This window comes from Neofelis nebulosa, chromosome 7 (genome assembly GCF_028018385.1).
Source record: "Neofelis nebulosa isolate mNeoNeb1 chromosome 7, mNeoNeb1.pri, whole genome shotgun sequence".
Lineage (NCBI taxonomy): Eukaryota > Metazoa > Chordata > Mammalia > Carnivora > Felidae > Neofelis > Neofelis nebulosa.
In genome coordinates this window covers 117,005,064-117,024,706 of record NC_080788.1, presented here as the reverse complement: position 1 = coordinate 117,024,706, position 19,643 = coordinate 117,005,064, and the positions used below count along the sequence as shown (strand labels likewise).

The following is a 19,643-nucleotide window of genomic DNA, read 5'->3' as shown; positions in this document are numbered from 1 at the left end:
GACTAATGCTCACCTCACCATTCGCTACAATTTCTGATCCTGTTAATTTTGCAGACCTGTAGTTCCTAGTATTGCCTTTTTTCTCAATCACTGGAGTTAGGACAAACTTCAAAGGACTAATTTAGAAGAATAATTATATCTAGCTAATATATTTCCCTCAGAAGTGGTTTAATTACTATAGTATATGTGCCTTTATTCACAATGAATATTTGTTCATCAGGTGACTTCTTTAATTTTCCTAAGCATTTTCGTGTCTTGCTCATGTAAGTTGATAAACTTATGCTTTTAGGAGAATAGAGCCACAAATTTAGGATGGAACTGGCCTGAAAACAGTCATTTGAAGTTTGGTTGCTTCGGTTATCAAGAGAATGTTTCAAGTTTCTGTTTATCACCTCTCAGAGCTAATTACCTGGTATGTTGTACAGCCTAATTCAGCTTTTCTTTATTGTGTGGTCATGAAGATACACGGGGACGTCCCTTATCACCGCTAGAAACTTCCAGTAACTTTGGCAGTCACATAGAGCTCTTCCCTTCTGTAGAAGAAATAGGAAAAGCCTCTAGTTCGAAATACGCATTTCTGTATGTAGGCAACATTGTCACTCTTCATGTACAGCTTCCTATGCAGAGACCTGATAGTTTAATCAGGTAGCAACAAAAATGTGTATTCTGCATTTTTGTGCCAGTGTTCCGTCAAGGGTGAGAGTCTTGGATATTTTCAGTGTTTGGGCCCATTTTGGAAGGCAAATGAACCTATTCTGTTTGATCTTGTTTACTGCAAGGGAAAGAATGAAGTCTTGGGGAAATTATGACAAAGAAACTCAGTCTTTGGGAGTTCAGCTCAGTAACAGTCTCTAAGTCTCCTACATTTTCCTTTATCAAATTAAGAGTTCTTAATTTTGAAAAGCTGTGGTTACTCTAAGAAGTATCACAGGGATCGAATGTCGCTTTTCCCCCCCCGCTACTGTAACAGGTAGAGATTGGCCATAAAGACAGCTCTGTTGCCCACCAAGTGTTAGGATTGGGATTCCTAGTTCAGGACTGAGGCCTCAATAGGTTTCAGCAGATTGCTCTTGATATATTATCTTTAAAGAAGGAAGAGAATCTCTATGTGTCTACTTTTCTTTTTTTTTTTTTGCAGAGGATGATGGGTTGGTATAATGTTTTAATAATGAATAGTTACAGAGGGATTATATTTCTGGCACTGTTAGTTACTTTATATATTAACTCATTTAATCTTCACAGCAACCCTGAGTGCTAAATGATTAATCCACATTATTAGATGAGGAAATTATCTCTCAGAGAGGTTAAAGATTTGCCCAAGTTCTAAAGCCAGTAAGTTTAACCTAGATCTTTTGATTCTGCTGTTCCATCAACTACCTTCCAATATAGTAGCCATGTCTAAGGAGTTGACTGCCAGTCTTTCTCCTGACCTTTATTTGGTTATATCATGCGTTAAGGATTTGAGGCATCTTAAATGACCAACACAATCCACAGTGGAAAGTTTTTATAGTTTGCTGTTGATAGAGCTGAGGGCATGTCAAGGTAAGAACCTAAAAACAAGAAACCCTGTTAAATCCAGGCACGTGAGTCGCTACAGACTGGTCACGTGCTTTAGGTTTGACGCTGAGACTGTTGCTGATCTGTTGTTGATCTGTTCATTCATGTGCCAAGTAGATCTGAGACTAAAGTGCTATATCTCTGTCCTGTTTTCTCTTGCTTACGTGAAGTCTTACCCTCATGGAATATATGTCCCCATGGAGACATTACAGTCACAGGTGAAGTTAAATCTCAGTGTAAAGGATGGTTAAGGACTATGATGAACATGCATGTCATCAGAGGGCAAAGGAAGTGTGGTGGGGACCTTGTCCTGGAAAAGTTCAAAGAATGGAGCCATTGATAAGGTCCAGACTGATCAATTACAAGAAGATGGAACTTATGTTGGTCTTATAGACAGTCTATAGGCTAGTGCCAGGCATAGGGAAGGTGTGGCCTAAACAGTAAAAGAAAAAAGAAAATTAGTTAAGCATATTCTGAGGTCAGTGAGTTATACTGGCCTGGATAGAAAGAAAGGTTCATTTAGGAGAGTTAAGGAGATGAGGTTGCTGAGGTAGAGACTGGATTATGACAAGTTCTTAATGCTACTGTGGAAACTTAACCTTTCTCTAAGGTTCCATCTTGACTCCTTCCCCTTCCTGTTCATTGGTTAAGACTGAATTCAAGAATCACCTCCTCTAGGAAGCTTTATATAGGCTAGTTGCCCCCTTGTTATGAGTATCATATACCATTTATTGAGTGCTTGTCATGTATTGCCAAACTAAACACTTTGTCTCATGTACTCCCAACTAGGAATAGATGAAATGGTTATTATCCCATTTTATAAATGAGAAAACCTTGACTCTTATGTCACACAGTTCTTTAAGGGGTCGAGTTAAGAATTGGATTCAGGTCTGTGTGACTTAAAAATCCAGGCTCTGGGGTGGTGCCCTGGTAGCTCAGTCACTTGAGCATCCAACTCTTGATTTTGGTTTAGGTCACGATCCCAGGATTGTGGGATCAAGCCCCACGTCAGGCTTCATGCTGAGTGTGGAGCCTACTTAAGATTCTGTCTCTCCCTTTCCCTCCTCCCCCACATGCATTCACTCCACTCCACTCTCCCTCCTCCACTCACATGTGTTCTCTCTCTCTTTGTCTAAAATAAAAATAATTTTTAAAAAAATCCAGGCTCTCAACCATCATACAAAGTTCTTTTTCTCTTTATGCTCCAACTGGATTCTGTGCATATCCCTATCTTAGTGTTTATTTCTGTATTTGCTTCCTTATTTGTGTCTCCTCCTCCCTCTACTTCACTCTGAGCTCTTCCGATTCAAAAGAAATACACTTCTTTTGTTTTCCTGATGCCTTGCCAGGCATGACACAGGGTGGTCAGTAAGTGTCATGAAATGACTAGGAAAACTGATAAATCTCAGAAAAATATAATAGAATATTGTTAAGTAAAGAGAACCAGTAACATGGTCTATTTCAGATTTCAAAAAGTCAACCAGGGTTCTCCACTAACTCCAAGAAAGAAGGAAAGAATGTGGATGTAATGTGTTACAATGGATATGAAACTAAGATGTAAGAAACAAGGAGATACAAGAGCTAGAAAGCCTTATAGCGTGAGAAGAGCATATTATACAAGTATCTAAGGTTGCTTCAAGGATCATTCTTATTAATATTTTTTCAAGACAATCCTTACGAATAATATAAAGGAAAACATGTAGTAATTACCTTGGAGAAGTAGAAAGGCAAGCTGTTAGAGGCCGAACCATAGAAACATTTTTTAGGGGCTCAGTTGGTTAAGCGTCCAGTTCTTGGTTTCATCTGAGGTCATGATCTCACGGTTGGTGAGTTCAAGCCCCGTGTTAGGCTCTATACTGACAGTGCAGAGCTTGCTTGGGATTCTTTCTCTCTCCCACTCTCTGCCCCTCCTGGGCATGCTTTCTCTCTCTCTCAAAATAAATAAGCTTAAAAAAAAAAAAAAAAGCATTTTTTAAATCCACATGACTAGGCAGAAAAGTAGCCACTGACTGTATTTGAATAAGTACAAAATTACTTACTGAGGAAAAAGATCCAAGATGATAGAATCAGAACAAACTGTTGGTTTCAGGAGACTCGGAAATAAAGGTAGCTGTTTTTAAAAGCATTCATTTAGTGTTTGCTATGTGCCTACACCGTGATTAAGAATTATAGATACTAGGGGGCGCCTGGGTGGCTCAGTCGGTTGAGCATCTGACTTCGGCTCAGGTCACGATCTCACGGTTTGTGGGTTCGAGCCCCGTGTTGGGCTCTGTGCTGACAGCTCAGAGCCTGAGCCTGCTTCAGATTCTGTGTCTCCCTTTCTCTCTCTCTGCCCCTCCCCTGCTTATGCTTTGTCTCTCTTCCTCAAAAATAAAACATTTAAAAAACTTAAAAGAATTATAGATACTAGAACAAAGAATAAAAGATCCCAATTTTTAAGAATTTTGCAGTTCAATAGGACAATGATTATTAATTATGATAGGCATATACCAAGTTCCCTTGAGGTAGAATAACCAAAATAGCTATGGACCTTCATAAGATATGTTCTGTTCCTTGTAGAGTCACAGAATAAGACTCAAGACCATACTAAATGTCTTAGGAAATGTTTTGGAAACAAAGTAGATAATATTCTCCCCCTTGTACAAAACTGTGGTGTATTCATGCCTGCTACAGCATACAGATTACCATACTTTGGGCAAGAAGCAGTAGAGTAGGAGCAAGTTGAAAAGAGGGTAGTGGGGGAGTGTACAGATTGTAGTATAAGGCAAAAAATGAAGAGATTGAAACATTTTGAAAGCAAGGAGGCAGATGGAGACATGATCCAGTGGACACCTGGCATATACATTTGTTTAGTGTTTGAGCAAAAGCTTGTCCTGGAATGAGAGACTAAAGGTGCCTACATAGGTATTTCAGAGAGAAGTTAAGGAGCTGTCATTCAAGAAGAGGAGACTATAAAGTAACCAAAATGTTGATTTGGGGTTTCACTGGGAGACAGCTGAAATGGAAACTGTGCCCTAAATTGTGAGCCAGGAGCACAGGCTTTTAAAGGTAAAAACCACAAGGTGACATAACTTGTTTTGAGACAATCATAACGGTGCTGGCAGAGTTTAAACTGGTTATCTAGTGCAGGATTGGCTATTTAACTAACAGGTGTTACAGTATCTCTGTTTCAGTCCAAAGTGGAAGAATGTGTCCATTTGGCAAAAGTCAGAAAAGTTCGTTGTGTTCTGCAAATTGAAACAGGAGTGGTGCGTGGGGCCTCCTTGGAGCTCCAGGCTCCGAGCTGTCAGTGCAGAGCCCGACATGGGGCTCAGAATCACAGAATCATGACCTGAGCTGAAGTCAGACACTCAACCAGCTGAGCCACCCAGGTGCCCCATGTGTTGACTAGGACCTCCAGTACAATGCTAAATACTAGTGGAGAGAGTGGACATCCTTTCCTTGTACCTAGTTTTAGGGATGTTAGCTGTTTGTAGATGCTTTTAATCAGACTTGACATTTCCTTGTATTTTCAGTTTGCCAAGAATTTTTATCATGAAAAGGTGTTGAGTTTTGCCACCTGCTATTTCTGCATATGCTGAAATAATCATGATTTTTTTCTTTATTAACTGGTGGATTTATTCATTTGATTGACCAATGTAAAAACCACTTTACTTACATTCCTTAGGTGAACCCTACATTCGTCCTTTATATATTGCTGGATTCATTTTGCTAATATTTTCTTGAGGATTTTTGAGTCCATATACAGAATATTTTTCTGTAGTTATGTTATAACCTGTGTTTCATGTTTTGGTATCAAGATTACCTTGTCCTCATAAAGTGGATTGAGAAACATTTTGTGAAATTACTGAATGTATTGTGGAATTTTTTACATAAGGGAATTATTTCTTCCTTAAATGTTTGCTATAACATACTTATGTAACACTTGAGGCCTGAAGTTGTCTCTGTGGGAATACTTTTTTATTATGAATTCAATATCTTTAATACACTTGAAGATATTTTTTTTGAGAGAGAGAGGGTGCAAGTGAGCAATGGGCAGAGAGAGAGTCCCAGGAGGGGTGGGGGTGGGGGAGGGAGAAGTGGGGCAAAAGCTCACCCAGTGTGGGACTCGAACTCACCAACTGTAAGATCATGACCTGAACCAAAGTCAGATGCTTAATGACTGAGCCACCCAGGTGCCCCTTGAAGATATTTCTAATAGATGGGATATTCAGATATTCTGTTTCTTCTTGAGTCAGTTTTGATAACTTGTGATTTTTTTGGAAAGAATTTTCCCATTTTATCTAATATACCATAATTATTCACAATATTCCCTTATCCCTTTAATATCTTTAGGATATATATAGTGATAATCCATTTTGTATTCTGGAAATTGGTAATTTATAAAATTACATTTTCTAGATTAGTCTTGCTAGCAGTTCATCAACTTTATTAATCCTTTCAAAGAACTTTCTTTTGGCTCTGTTAAATAAAAAAAAAATGTTTTTAATGTTTTATTTATATTAGAGACAGAGCATGAGTGGGGGGGGGGGGGGCAGAGAGATGGAGACAGAATCCCAAGCAGGCTCCAGGCTCCGGCTGCAAGCTGTCAGCACAGAGCCTGATGCAGGGCTCGAACCCACGAGCAGTGAGATCATGACCTGAGCCGAAGTCGGACTCTGATTGAGCTACCCAGGCTCCCCTCTATGTTATTGAGTTTGCTTTTATTTTATTATTTTCTTCTTTTCTTCCTTTAGGTTTAACTTAGTGGGGTTTTTTTTTTTTTAGCTTCTTAACATAGAATTTAAGATCATTGATTTTATACCTTTTAATTATTTCTTTTCTATTGTGAGCATGTAAAGCTGTAAATTTCTCTCTAAATGTTGCTTTAGCTCCATCCCACAATTTTTAATATATGGTGATATCATTGTCATTCAGTTAAAATGTTTTCTGTTTTCCTTTATAGTTTCATCTTTAACTCATAGGTTGTTTTCCAAACATTGAGGGATTTTTTTCAATATCTTATTGTTATGGACTGAATGTTTGTCCCCATGTGCCCACCCCCCTGGGAAATTCAGATGTTGAGTTGAAACCTTAACCCTCAATATGACTGTATTTGGAGATAAGGTCTTTACAGAAGTAATTAAAGTTAAATGAAGTTAAGGATGGAGCCTTGCTCCTATAGAATCAGTGTCCTTACAGAGACCCAGAGAGTGCACACTTGTGCATGTGCGCACAATCTCTCTCTCAGAACTCACAAAGAAGTCATGTGAGCACACAGTGAGATGGTGGCCACTTACACGTCAAGAGAAGAGGCCTCAGCATGAAATTTGTCTTGCTGGTACTTTGACATTGGACTTCGCAAGCCTCCAGAACAGAATTTCAGCCATACAGTCTGTAGTATTTTGTTTTGGCAGTCCAAGAAAACTAATACAATTATTTTTGCTGATTTCTTTTTTTTTAATTTTTTTAATGTTTATTTTCAAGAGAGAGAGAGAAAGAGAGCAAGCGGGGGAGGGGCAGATAGAGAGAGGGAGACATAGAATCTGAAGCAGGCTCCAGGCTCTGAGCTGTCGGCGCAGAGCCCGATGTGGAGGTTGAACCCATGAACGGAGATCATGACCTGAGCTGAAGTTAGATGCTTAACCGACTGAGACACCCAGGTGCCCCAATTTTTGCTGATTTCTAATTTAAGTCTGTCTTTTGAAATTTATTGAGATTTACTTATGGAGCAGCCTTTGGTCAATCTTTGTGGAACATTACCTGTGCATTAGAAAGGAATGTTTATTCCATAGTTGTTGTGTGTGCTGTTCTGTAAAGATAAATTACATGAAGTTGGTTCTTAGTTTTGCTCAAGTGTTCTGTATTTTTACTAATTTTTTTTTTGTTCTATCAGTTGCTAAGAAGTGTTGAAATCTGCAACTGTTGTTTTTTATTTGCCTTTTTCTCATTTCAGTATTTGCTCCATTAATATTTAAGTTCTCTTATCTGGTGTGTTCATATCTAATGTTTTAACCTTTATTTTATTTTAGAGAGGGAGATAGAGCATGAGTGGGTGAGGAACAGAGGGAGAGAGAGAGAATCTTAAGGAGGCTCCATGCTCAGCACAGAGCCTGACACAGGGCTCCGTTCAATGACCCTGAGATCATGACCAGAGCCAAAATCAAGAGTTGGATGCTCCGCTGACTCTGAGCCACCAAGGCACCCAGGTCATATGTTGTGTTTTAATGTCATCTTGGTGAATGGACTTTTTTCATTAGGAAAGGTCCTTTTTTATTCTCTGTAATATTCTTTATTCTGAAGTCTACTTTTTATAATATTCATAGGGCCAGTTCCCCTGCGTAGTGTGAGTCCATCCCTTTCCTTTTCACTAGTGTTTATCCATGTATTTATGATTTCTGGTGGTATTCATTCCTGCGTATAGATCCAGTTTCTGTTCAGTATTATTCCTCTTTTGTCTGAAGGATTTCCTTTAACATTTATCATAGTGCAGATCTGCTTGTGACAAATTCTCCCTGCTTTTGTTTTTCTGAAAAAAAATATTTAATTTGCCTTTCTTTTGAAGGCTGTATTCACTGGACATGAAATTCTAAATTATATTTTTATTTTAGCATTTTATTTATTAAAAAATATTTTTAATGTTTATTTATTTTTGAGAGAGAGAGACAGAGCGTGAGCAGGGGAGGGGCAGAGAGGGAGACACAGAACCTGAAGCAGGCTCTAGGCTCCCGACTTGTCAGCACAGAGCCCAACACGGGGCTCAAACTCAGGAACCGCAAGATCATGACCTGAGCCGAAGTTGGACACTTAACTGACTGAGCTACCCGGGCACCCACCGCTCTTTTAGCATTTTAAAGATCATGTTGCATTGACTTAAGGCTTGTATAGTTTCTGAGGAGAAGTCTGGTGTCATTCGCATCTTTGCTCCTTAGTATATACTTGTCCTTTTCCCCTGTGACTGCTTTCAAGATTCTCTCTATATCTGGTGTTGAGCAGTGTGGTTATGATATACTTTGCTGTTTGTTTTTTTTTTTTCTTTTCTGCTTATTCTGATTGGAGTTTGTGGAGCTTCTTGGATCTGCTTGTGTATGTCTTTCACAAATTTGAGTCAGTAGATTCTTCAAAAGTTTTTTTGTTTCCCTTTTCCTCTCCTTCTGGAACTCCAGTTACATATTGCTTTTATCCTACATGTTACTGTGGGTCCCTTCTATGTCTTCAGGCTCATTGATCTTTTCTCTTGTGGTATCACATTGGCTATTAATCACATCTAGTGTATTTTTCCTTTCAGATATTGTAGTTTTCAAAATCTGTGAGTTTTCTTTTTTTTTTTTTTTCAACTTTCATTTTCATATATACATCAGTGGAACAAAATAGCCCAGAAATAAACCCAGGCATGTATGGTCAATTAATTTGTAACAAAGAGGCTAAGAATATATAATAGGGAAAAGATAGTCTCTTCAAAAATGGTGTTGGAAAAACTGGACAGAACGCAAAAGACATGCGAACATGCACAAGGATGAAACTGAACCACTCCCTTATACCATATACAAAAATCAACTCGAAATGGATTGAAGACTTGAAAAAAAATCTTGCATTTTTTCATTCTGTTTAACTTCCTTTAATTATTTCCACATAGTTATAATAACCTTTTAAACATCCTTGTCTGCCTGTTTCATCCTTTATTGTTTCTGGTTTTGTTTCTCATGATTGATTTTTCTCTTGATTATGGGTCGTGTTTTCTTCTTAGCATGTTAATTTTTAGATTCTGGATATTGTGACTATTACGTTGTTGCCTGTCTGCATTTTGTTTTATTACATGAACATTGTTAATGTTACAGTGCTGAACTTTGTGTTAGCAGGCAGTTAAGTAACTTGTAGATCAGTTTGACCTCCTGAAGGCCTGTTTGTAACCTTTTCTAGGATGATTCTAAAGTCGTATTTACTTCAGGGATAGTTCAACTCTACAAATGAGTTATGTTCTAAGAGAGTGTCCACAGAATTTTCAAGTGAATCACTGAGGATTTCCATTCTGGCTGGACAGAACTTGAAAATCTCCCTGCCCTTTTTGAACTCTGAGAATTATCCAGCATACAACTTCCTAGTTTTTGTTTTTCCAGTCTTCTGGAGTTTGACTCAGCATCTGCATGGGCTAGTACTTCGTAAAGACTCATGAAGATACCTGGATCTCTTTTTTTTTCTGCCTCCCTTCCTCCTTTCCAGAACTTTGCCCTGCAGCTTCCAGCGACCTCACCCTCTCCAGACTATAATCCCCATTTCATCAACTCAGTTGATTGATTTTGATAGAGAGTCCAGAAATAAACTTGGTTCTGCTTGGGTCCTGCTCCCTGTGGTTGTGATCAGAAATTGCGTTCACATAGGTCGCTAGGGTGATCATAGAGCTACATTATTTTAATTTAGGAACATATTAAGAGGAATATAGGCCATGACAAAATGGGATTTATTCCATGAATGCAAAGATGATTCAATAAAAGAAAAATCCTTCAAAGTAATACAACATATTAATAGAATGAAGGAAAAAACCCACATGATCATCTCAGCAGATACAGAAAAAGCATTTAAGGATATTCAACACTTTTCCATGTTAAAAGCAAACTAGGAAATGAAGGAAACTTCCTCAGCATGATGATGGCAATGTATGAAGAATCCACAGCTGACAACATACTCACTTATGTAAGCATGAAAGCTAAGATTAAGAACAAGACAAGGATGTGTGCTTTCACCACTTTTGTTCAATATAGTATTAAAAGTCCTAACCAGAATGGCTAGACAAGAAAAAGAAAGAAAAGGCATACAAATTGGAAAGAAAGAAGTAAAATTGTCTCTAGTCACAGATGAAATGATCTTACATGTAGTAAACTCTAAATGTTCTACAAACAATACCTGTTAGGGTTTATAACAAATTCAGTAAAGTTGCAGGATACACACACAACACACAAAATCAGTTTAGTTTCTATACATTAACAATGAACAATCTGCAAAGGAAATTAAGTAAATCCATTTACAGTAGCATCAAAAAGAATAAAACACTTGTGGGTTTAACCAAGGGGGCAATAATTTGTACATTAAAAACTACAAATTTTGGCTGAAAAAAAATGAAGACATGAATAAGTAGAAATACATTCCACATTCATGGACTGGAAGACTTAATATGGTTAAGATGACAGACAATACTATCAAAGCATTCTGTGTAGTAATGCAATCTTTGTCAAAATCTAATCAGCCTTTTTGTAGAAATAGAAAACCACACTCTACAATTCATATGAAATGTCAAAGGACCCCTAATAGCCAGAGCAATCTTGAAAAGAAAAAGCGAAGTTGGGGAACTCAAAACTTCCTGATTTCAAGCCTTACTACAAAGCTACAGTGTTCCAAATAGTGTGGCCCTGACATAAGGACAGATATATAGAGCAGTGGAATAAAACAGGGGGAGGGGGGCCAGAAACAAACCCTCTCCTATACGGTTAAATGATTTTGGAAAGGGTGCCAAGACCATTCGTTGTGTGGAAGGACAGTTTCCAATAAATGGTGTTGGGAAAACTGGATCTGCAAATGCAAAGCACTGAAGTTGGATTCTTGCCTTACATCTCATACAAAAATTAAAAGTGCATCAGATACCGAAATGTAAGAGCTAACACTGTCCATTGATTGATGAGTGGATAAAGAAGATTTGGAATATATGTTACACAATAGAATATTATTCAGCCATAAAAAAAAGAATGAAATCTTGCCATTTACAACATGGATGGAGCTGGAGACTATTATGCTAAGTGAAATAAGTCAGAGAAAGACAAATACATGATTTCACTCGTATGTGAAATTTAAGAAACAGAACAAATGGGCAAAGGGAAAAGAGAGAGAGGCAAACCAAGAAACAGACTCTTAACTGTACAGAACAAACTGAGGGTTACCATAAAGGAGGTGGGTCGGGGGATGGGTTAAGTAGGTGATGGGGATTAAGAAGTACATTTGTTGTGATGAGCACTGGGTATTGTATGGAAGTGTTGAATAACTATACTGCACACCTGAAACTAATATTACACTGTATGTTTACTAACAGAAATTTAAATAAAAACTTATAAATGAGTAAATAAGCAAGTGAGCAGACTATCTGTCCCCCTACACCCTTCCCCCCCCCCCCAAAGTGAATACTATAAAACTTTTAAAAGATAGGGAAAATATTTACATTTTTGAGTTTGGTTTATTTTTATTTTTTATTTTTATTTTTTGGCTATGACACAAAATGTACAGGCAGTGAAAAAAATAAATTGGGTTTTGCCAAAATTAAAAATTTTGTGCATCAAAAGACACAGAGTTAGAGATAACACAGAATGAGAGAAGATATTTGCAAGTCATATATCTGATAATGGATTAATATCCAGTATATAAAGAACTCTTATAACTCAACAACAACAAAACCAATTCAGAATAAGCAAAGGACTTGAAAGATATTTCTCCAGAGAAGATATGCATATGGGGCAATAAACTCATGAAAAGATATTCAAAATCACAGCCTTAGGAAAGTGCAAATCAAAATCACAATGATATACCACTTCACATCCACTAGAATGACTATTATCTAAAAGACAAGTAAAAATAAGTATTGGCAAGGATATGGAGAAATTTGAACCCTGCGCATTGCTTCTTGGAATCTTAAATGATGCAGCCACTGTGGGAAACATTTGAGCAGTTCCTCAGATTGTTAAAAAATTGCTATGTGATCCAGCAATTCAGTTCCTAGATAATTGCCCAAAGGAATTGAAAGCAGGGACTCAAATAGATACTTGTACACCAATGTTCATAGCATTATTCACAGTAGCCAAAATGTGGAAATAACCAAATGTCCCCTGAGAGATGAGTAGATACACAAAATATGGTATGTACATACAACGGAATATTATTCAGCCTTTAAAAAGAATGAAATTCTGATACATGTTACAACATGGATGAACCTGGAAGATACTATGCTAAATGAAAAAGAAGCAAGTCGCCAAAGAACAAATATTGTATGATTCCACTTACATGAGGTATACAGAATATGCAAACTCCTAGAGACCTAAAGTATAATAGAGGTTACCAAGGTGAAGGGGAGGAACTACTGTTTAATGGGTACAGAATTTTTGTTTGGTATGATGAGAAAGTTCTGGATATGGATAGTGGTGATGGTTGCACAACATTGTGCCTGTACTTAATGCCATTTAATTATACATTCAAAAATGGCTAGTGGTAGGTCGCGTGGGTGGCTCAGTTGGTTAAGTGTTGGACTTCGTCTCAGTTTATGATCTCATGGTTTGTGAGTTCAAGCCATGCATTGGGCTTTGTGCTGACAGCTTACAGCCTGGAGCCTGCTTCAGATTCTGTGTCTCCCTGTCTCTGCCCCTCCCCCAGTCGTGCTGTGTCTTTCTCTCAAAAATAAATAAACATTAAAAAAATTTTTTAGGGGTGCCTGGGTGGCTCAGCCAGTTAAGTGTCCGACTTTGGCTAAGGTCATGATCTTGCAGTTTGTGGGCTCAAGCCCCGCATCGGGCTCTGTGCTGACAGCTCAGAGCCTGGAGCCTGCTTCAGATTCTGTCTCCCTCTCTCTCTGCCCCTCCCCTGTTCACACTCTGTCTCTCTCAAATATAAATAAACATTAAAATATTATTTAAAAAAATTTTTTTAATGGCTAGAGGCACTGGGTGGCTCAGTTGGTTAAGCATCCATTCAGTTTCAGCTCAGGTCGTGATTTCATGGTTTGTGAGTTCGAACCCTGGTTCAGGCTCTGTGCTCACAGTGGGGAGCCTGCTTGGGATTCTGTCTTTCTGGTTCTTTCTCTCTCTCTCTCCCTCTCAAAAACAAATAAACATTTTTAAAAAGTGGCTAAAAAGTTAAATTTTATGTTACATATATTTTACCACTAAACAAACAGTGAGTTTGATTGACATCTAGGGAAAATTAGTGAGATTATCTTGGGATTAAAAAAAAAAAAAAAAACCTGCATGCTGATAGTGAGGGAAATAAGGGTGTTTGTTAATCTGGTATCCCTAATTCAAGAAGTGGCTACCATCATTGGTGTTAATGAACTCTTTTGTTTCATTTTCATTATGTCCAGAATTATTATTTCTAGAGCAATATGGTTAAACATTGTTTTTTACTTTATAACTTAACAAATTTTAAAGACAAGAATCTAAAATAAATGAAGGGCTTTTCTTTCTTTGGCCTGAAAGTAAGCACTAGGGACCGAGATTAAAGTGACAGAACTCCAGAATGACCAGTTCTTCCTCTGGAATATATTACTGTTGGGAACTGTTCTACAAGCATTATTCCAACATTGCTTGTTCGGCCAGCCCAAAGACAAGTTGCCTCCCAAGATAGCCAGCCTTGCTTAGCAGATTTTTTTTCCTAAAGCAGTTGTTTCTATTTTCTACAACGATAGAGTATGGCAAAATGATTTAAAACTCACACTTTGGAATCAAACATCCGGATTAACCTTTTGCAAAATTACTTAATCTCTTAATGCCTCATCTTCAAATTCATCTGTAAAATGTAATAATCACTTCACCTGTTTGTTGAGAAGATTAAATGTGATAATGTATGCAAAGTACATAGCATGGTAGCTGGTACATATTAAATGCTCCGTAAATATTAACTGTTGCTTCTACTATTACTGCTTCTTACTATTACTGTCTCCCAAGTCTGGTCCAGACTTGGAGACAGGTTGGGGGGTGTCCACAAGAAGGCATTTCTTGTTTGACTTTGCAAAGCTCCTATACAAGATGTACTTTCTTTCTCTCCTAGTCCTACGGTGGTGTAATTCTTATGCCATCTTTACTTTCTTGCATTTAGACTTCTTTTCCAAATTAGAGACCAAGCAGTGCATTTTAATCTTATCACGTTTAAAAAAAATGATTGGCACATTATAACGCGAGTTCACTATGTAATACTTCTTCATTCACTCACTTTTTTTTTTTTTTTTTAATTTTTTTTTTTCAACTTTTTTATTTATTTATTTATTTTTGGGACAGAGAGACAGAGCATGAACGGGGAGGGGCAGAGAGAGAGAGAGACACAGAATCGGAAACAGGCTCCAGGCTCCGAGCCATCAGCCCAGAGCCTGACGCGGGGCTCGAACTCACGGACCGCGAGATCGTGACCTGGCTGAAGTCGGACGCTTAACCGACTGCGCCACCCAGGCGCCCCATTCACTCACTTTTTAAAAAGCCATTGAGTCCTAGTCTTTTTCTTTTTTCCTCTTCCTCAGCACCTTTTGGATTATAGATGCTGAGAGCTGAATTAATTGTATCCTTTAGGTCCATAACACATTGTCATCATCAGTAAATGCAAGGTCCCTCTCTGGTTTTATTTTTGTCCTTTATCCCTAAACTTCATCTTGTACCCTTTCCCCCATAGGTACCCATTCTAACGTGTCTTTACATGTCTTTAACAATACATGTACTTTTGTCTTTTGTGTTTTTTTAAAAATATTTATTTATTTTGAGAGAGAGAGAGAAGGAAAGAGAGAATCCCAAGAAGGCTTTGCATTGTCAGGGCAGAGTCCGACTTGAGGCTCGATCTCATGAACCGTGAAATCATGACCTGAGCTGAAATCGAGAGTCAGATGCTTAACCAACTGAGCCACCCAGGTGCCCCTATATATACATGCATTTTTGTAAGTAGGTAATACTGTTTTGTGTGCATGGGTTTCTAATTTATAAGAAGATATTGAGCTATTAATAACCAACATTACATTTTAAAACCCTGTTACCTTAGATATGATTACTTAGTGCTTCTGACTTTTAACTATATTTTAGTTATCAGTTCCCTAAAGTATAGACATCTAAATTACCATCAGTTTTACCCTACCACAAAACATGCTGCAGTTAACATTTTTACATTATCCTTTATAGATAGGATGATCACAGTGGTCCAAAATGAGATGCTTTTTAAGTTGAAGGGGACTATTTTAATTATAACAGGTATTCATCAAGACTCCCAGACAAACTAGGATCGGTGGTCTACCCTATTTATGGAAGATTTTCCTGAGACACAGTTGGTAATCAGCAGATATATACTGGGAGAGCCCTTCTCCTTCTGGTTGTTTCTAGCTGACATCTGTTACAATTGATTGGTACATGTGCTGGACTGACTGTTGTGTATTTTAAATGCCACCCTTGCTAGAAACTCTTCATGATGGGGATGTCTGGGTCACCATAGATATACTTAATTTCAATAAGTTTGAGTTCCAAACCAGTCTTGTTCTAATAGTTGGATGGACTTTTTATCTGTCTTCTTATATTTTAGGACTTTCCACATTTGTACTGTGTCTTTTTTAATCTTTTTTCCATCAAACTGTCCAGTTTGGGCTGTAGCAGGCACCACTGTTTATTGACAACTGCTCTTACAGTAACTACTTTGTAGATTATGAAGGATTTTTTCAGATTTGATGTTATTAGACCCTAGCAATTACCTTTTGAGGTAGAGAGGGCAGAACTTGTAATCCTTATGTTACAGAAAAGGAAACCGAGGATTAGAGGTACACTGACTTAGTAAGTCCACACATGTGATAAGTTACGGAGTTGAATTTATGACCAGGTGTTCTGCCTCTAATTAGCCTCTGCACAATCTAAAAGGGACAGGCAAGAGGGTAAATTTCTGTTTGTGGTTAAAGCAGGGACTATCCAGTTTAGCTTTATGTCTTCCTCAGAACATAACACCATGCCTGACGCATAGTAAATGATCGGGAATTTTTAATGAACAGATGACTTGGGGATTAATGTAGGGCCCAGGTTTGAATTGGTAGTACTGCTGCCCAGTGCTTTGGTGACTCCCATTTTATTTCAGCAATGCTTCGAATTATGGGTGAGTTCAGTTCTGTAAATGCTCTTAATGAAGAAAGAGACTTCCTGCCAGCCTCAGAGTTTTCATGTTAAATGGCGTAGTGCATTTACAACTGACCTAGCGATCGCTTAGAAACATGCCATTGAAGTGTGACTTCTGGGTGAGAGTAGACTGTACTTACGTGTTCATAGAAAATTTCAATTAGATTTCTCCCACTCTCCTTTTTTTAGGCACTCTTCTGTAGCTTTGAATAACAGTAGCAAATTCCTGCCTCTTTCTAACAATTATATTGCATTAGGCTGCTTAACACATGCTTCCTATTCCCCAAATCCCCAGTCATCTATAGTGTTTAGTAAAGATGTTAGATTTGAAAGATTTGCTCCCGGGGCGCCTGGGTGGCGCAGTCGGTTAAGCGTCCGACTTCAGCCAGGTCACGATCTCGCGGTCCGTGAGTTCGAGCCCCGCGTCAGGCTCTGGGCTGACGGCTCAGAGCCTGGAGCCTGTTTCCGATTCTGTGTCTCCCTCTCTCTGTGCCCCTCCCCCGTTCATGCTCTGTCTCTCTCTGTCCCAAAAATAAATTAAAAAAAAAAAAAAAAAAAAAAAACGTTGAAAGATTTGCTCCAAATAGTTTGTGCTAGTATTGTGAGAGGCTGGTTGTCCTCAGCCACCTTGCTCAAACCAGTCACAGTTTTGAAGTGGTTTCAAAGCCTTCAACAATCAGGCTTCACCTACCTTTCTGTCTTCTCTCATAACTACCCACCGTCCCCTTTCTCATAGTTATAACTACCCACCATCCCCTTTCCAGTACCTTCCACCCACTATGAAACAAATTAAGAGTGTTCTAAGAAAAACCATTTAATAACTTCAGTTTTCATACCCTACCCTTCAAGGAAGTTGAAATAGTCATCTTCTAGAAGTAGCTTTCTATCATGTATCTTAAATCCTTTTCATTCTCTACCTGCAGAGACTCTGTGCACAAGGTATGCTATGTAAATGAGATGTTTCCTGCTGCTTCTCTCCTTTTGGCCATGTGTTTCTTTCACTCACAGATTGATTTGCTAGTACTTGTGTTAACACTGTGAGCTTTACATGGAAGCTTTCATCCTATCAATGGCGAGAATTTTTAAGAAAGCCCACGTATGTCTCCTTAAGTATCTTTTCTGTTGAAACCAATAGTAAGCTAGTGATTACGGCCATTCCTTCTAATCGTGCCACCAGACTTTTGTTTTTTCATTGTTTCCAAACCCTTTTCTCTTTTCACTGTGGCTATGAATTCTACAGTATCTGACGTAAAGAAAACCCCAGGAGGTTCTTTCCTTTTCTTTTATATTCTTTCTCTTCCTTTTCTTTCCTTTATAAAAGTGGTTTTGTAAAGTGAAATTCTTCCAACAGCTGAGTGGTGGGTCCATGGAAATGATACTTTGGTGGTCAGATGAGACCTACTCTCTTAACTGATTTTTAAGAGTACGGTAACACTGTTATTATCTGTAGGCACCATGTTGTACCTCAGATCTCTAGAACTTACTCATCTTGCATAACTGAAATTTTATACCTATTTAAATGACTCACAGAAGCAAAGAATCGAAGGGTAGTTGCCAGGGGTGAGGGTGAGGGGCAAGATGGAGAGTTGCTAATCAGTGGGTAGTCCGTTCTCTACAGTGGATAAAACTTGGCAAACTACCTGAATATGTAGTTGTTTGCACTGAAAGTAGAAAAGGAAACAAGAGTGAATTTGGTGATTTGGTCCCATCATGAAGCTTCAGTTACCTCCCTAGTTCCCTTCATGCTATGTAGAAGAAAAAATGAAACTCCTAAGACCATTTCCTCCAAAACACCTCCATACACAAATTGTCCTCAAGGTTGGGAGAAGAGAAGTATGAAGGGGAAGGTTTGGTTAGGAATCTCTCCTCCACTAAATTGAAAATAGTTCAGGGGCACCTGGCTGGCTCAGTCAGAACAACATGCACAATGCTTTATCTCTGGGTTATGAGTTCAGGCCCCACTTTGTGTGTAGAGATTACTTAAATAAGTATTAAAAAAAAATAGCTCATTTGCTAATTAGTTAAATGCATGGCTTCTTCTCATGAACACTGCTTATCCTGTTACATTAATATCGAGAAAGTCGAGAATTGGGTCCTCTGAAAGCCACCAACAGAATCAAAATCAGATGTGAACAGAAGCACATCTTACAAGAATCACCATTATTCTTTCACTGAGTTTAGTATAGATTTTTCTTTTCATACTCAACAAACTATGTTGATTACCCTGTTTGTATTTTTAGTCTAGCCTGGTCTAAGTGGGCAACTCTGGGTACTGTTGACCTCTGTTGATACTTTCCATTGACCTTGCCTGGGTCTATTGACTAGTTACGTCACAGTTGACTCGCCAGCCTCCCCTCCCCACTAGGCCTTTCCTCTTTCTTTTTCCTCTTCTTCTCTAATCCCTTTCTTCTTCGCCACTCTCTCCTTCACAACTCCTCCATGATTTTCTCAGGGCTGGGCTTCAACATCGTCGGTGGGACAGATCAGCAGTATGTCTCCAACGACAGTGGCATCTACGTCAGCCGCATCAAAGAGAATGGGGCTGCGGCCCTGGATGGGCGGCTCCAGGAGGGTGATAAGATCCTCTCGGTGAGAACTGGCTTCGGCCTCCTTCGCTGTTCCTTGCTCCCTAGACCCCAGTTCTTACCCTTGGCCCCTTCTTTGGGAAGATTTCTGCCTGCCTTTTTGGATCTGGAAATTTCTGGATTGTAGAATTCGGTGGGAGGGACCTTGATCAGTCACCTTTTCCAGCCCTGCCATGGAGCAAGGAGGATAATACCTCACTTGATAGCAAGGCCTGTAAGTCCAGAATATGAAGCTACTTACCCAAGTTTAAAAAACAGGGAACAGGGAGGGTGAGGGACCGATATGGGGGAAAAGGACTTAAAACCCACAATTGTTGTCTTTCTTCAGTTATACTTTATCACCTCCCTTTTGTTAATTGAAACACTAATGTGTGTCTTCCTTTACAACAAAGAGACAAAAAAGGAAGGTAGGAATTAAAGTGTCCTTTTTAGACTCAGATCCTTTCTCACCTGTTATTAAGAATTGGAAATTGGAATGCATTCTCATTTGGATATGTGTCCACTGTGCTCCCATTTCACTCTGCTATATATTTTGTAATAAGACACTACATGGTAAGCATTAGTTTTTTGTTTTTGTTTTTTTAATGTTCTAGAAGTTCCTCAAGGGCAGGGACTGGATCTTTTTAAATTTTTTGTATCCTTGCAC

At 38.6% G+C, this 19,643-nt stretch overlaps 1 protein-coding gene across 1 annotated transcript in view; it reads left to right on the top strand.

The window, feature by feature from the left end:
- The window catches only part of SYNJ2BP (synaptojanin 2 binding protein), a 33,894-nt gene that overhangs the window by 2,410 nt on the left and 11,841 nt on the right, over nt 1-19,643 (top strand). Inside the window, exon 2 of the mRNA XM_058739494.1 lies at nt 18,865-19,001. Coding sequence (XP_058595477.1) covers nt 18,865-19,001 — 137 coding nt within the window. The remainder of the gene's footprint in view (nt 1-18,864; nt 19,002-19,643) is intronic.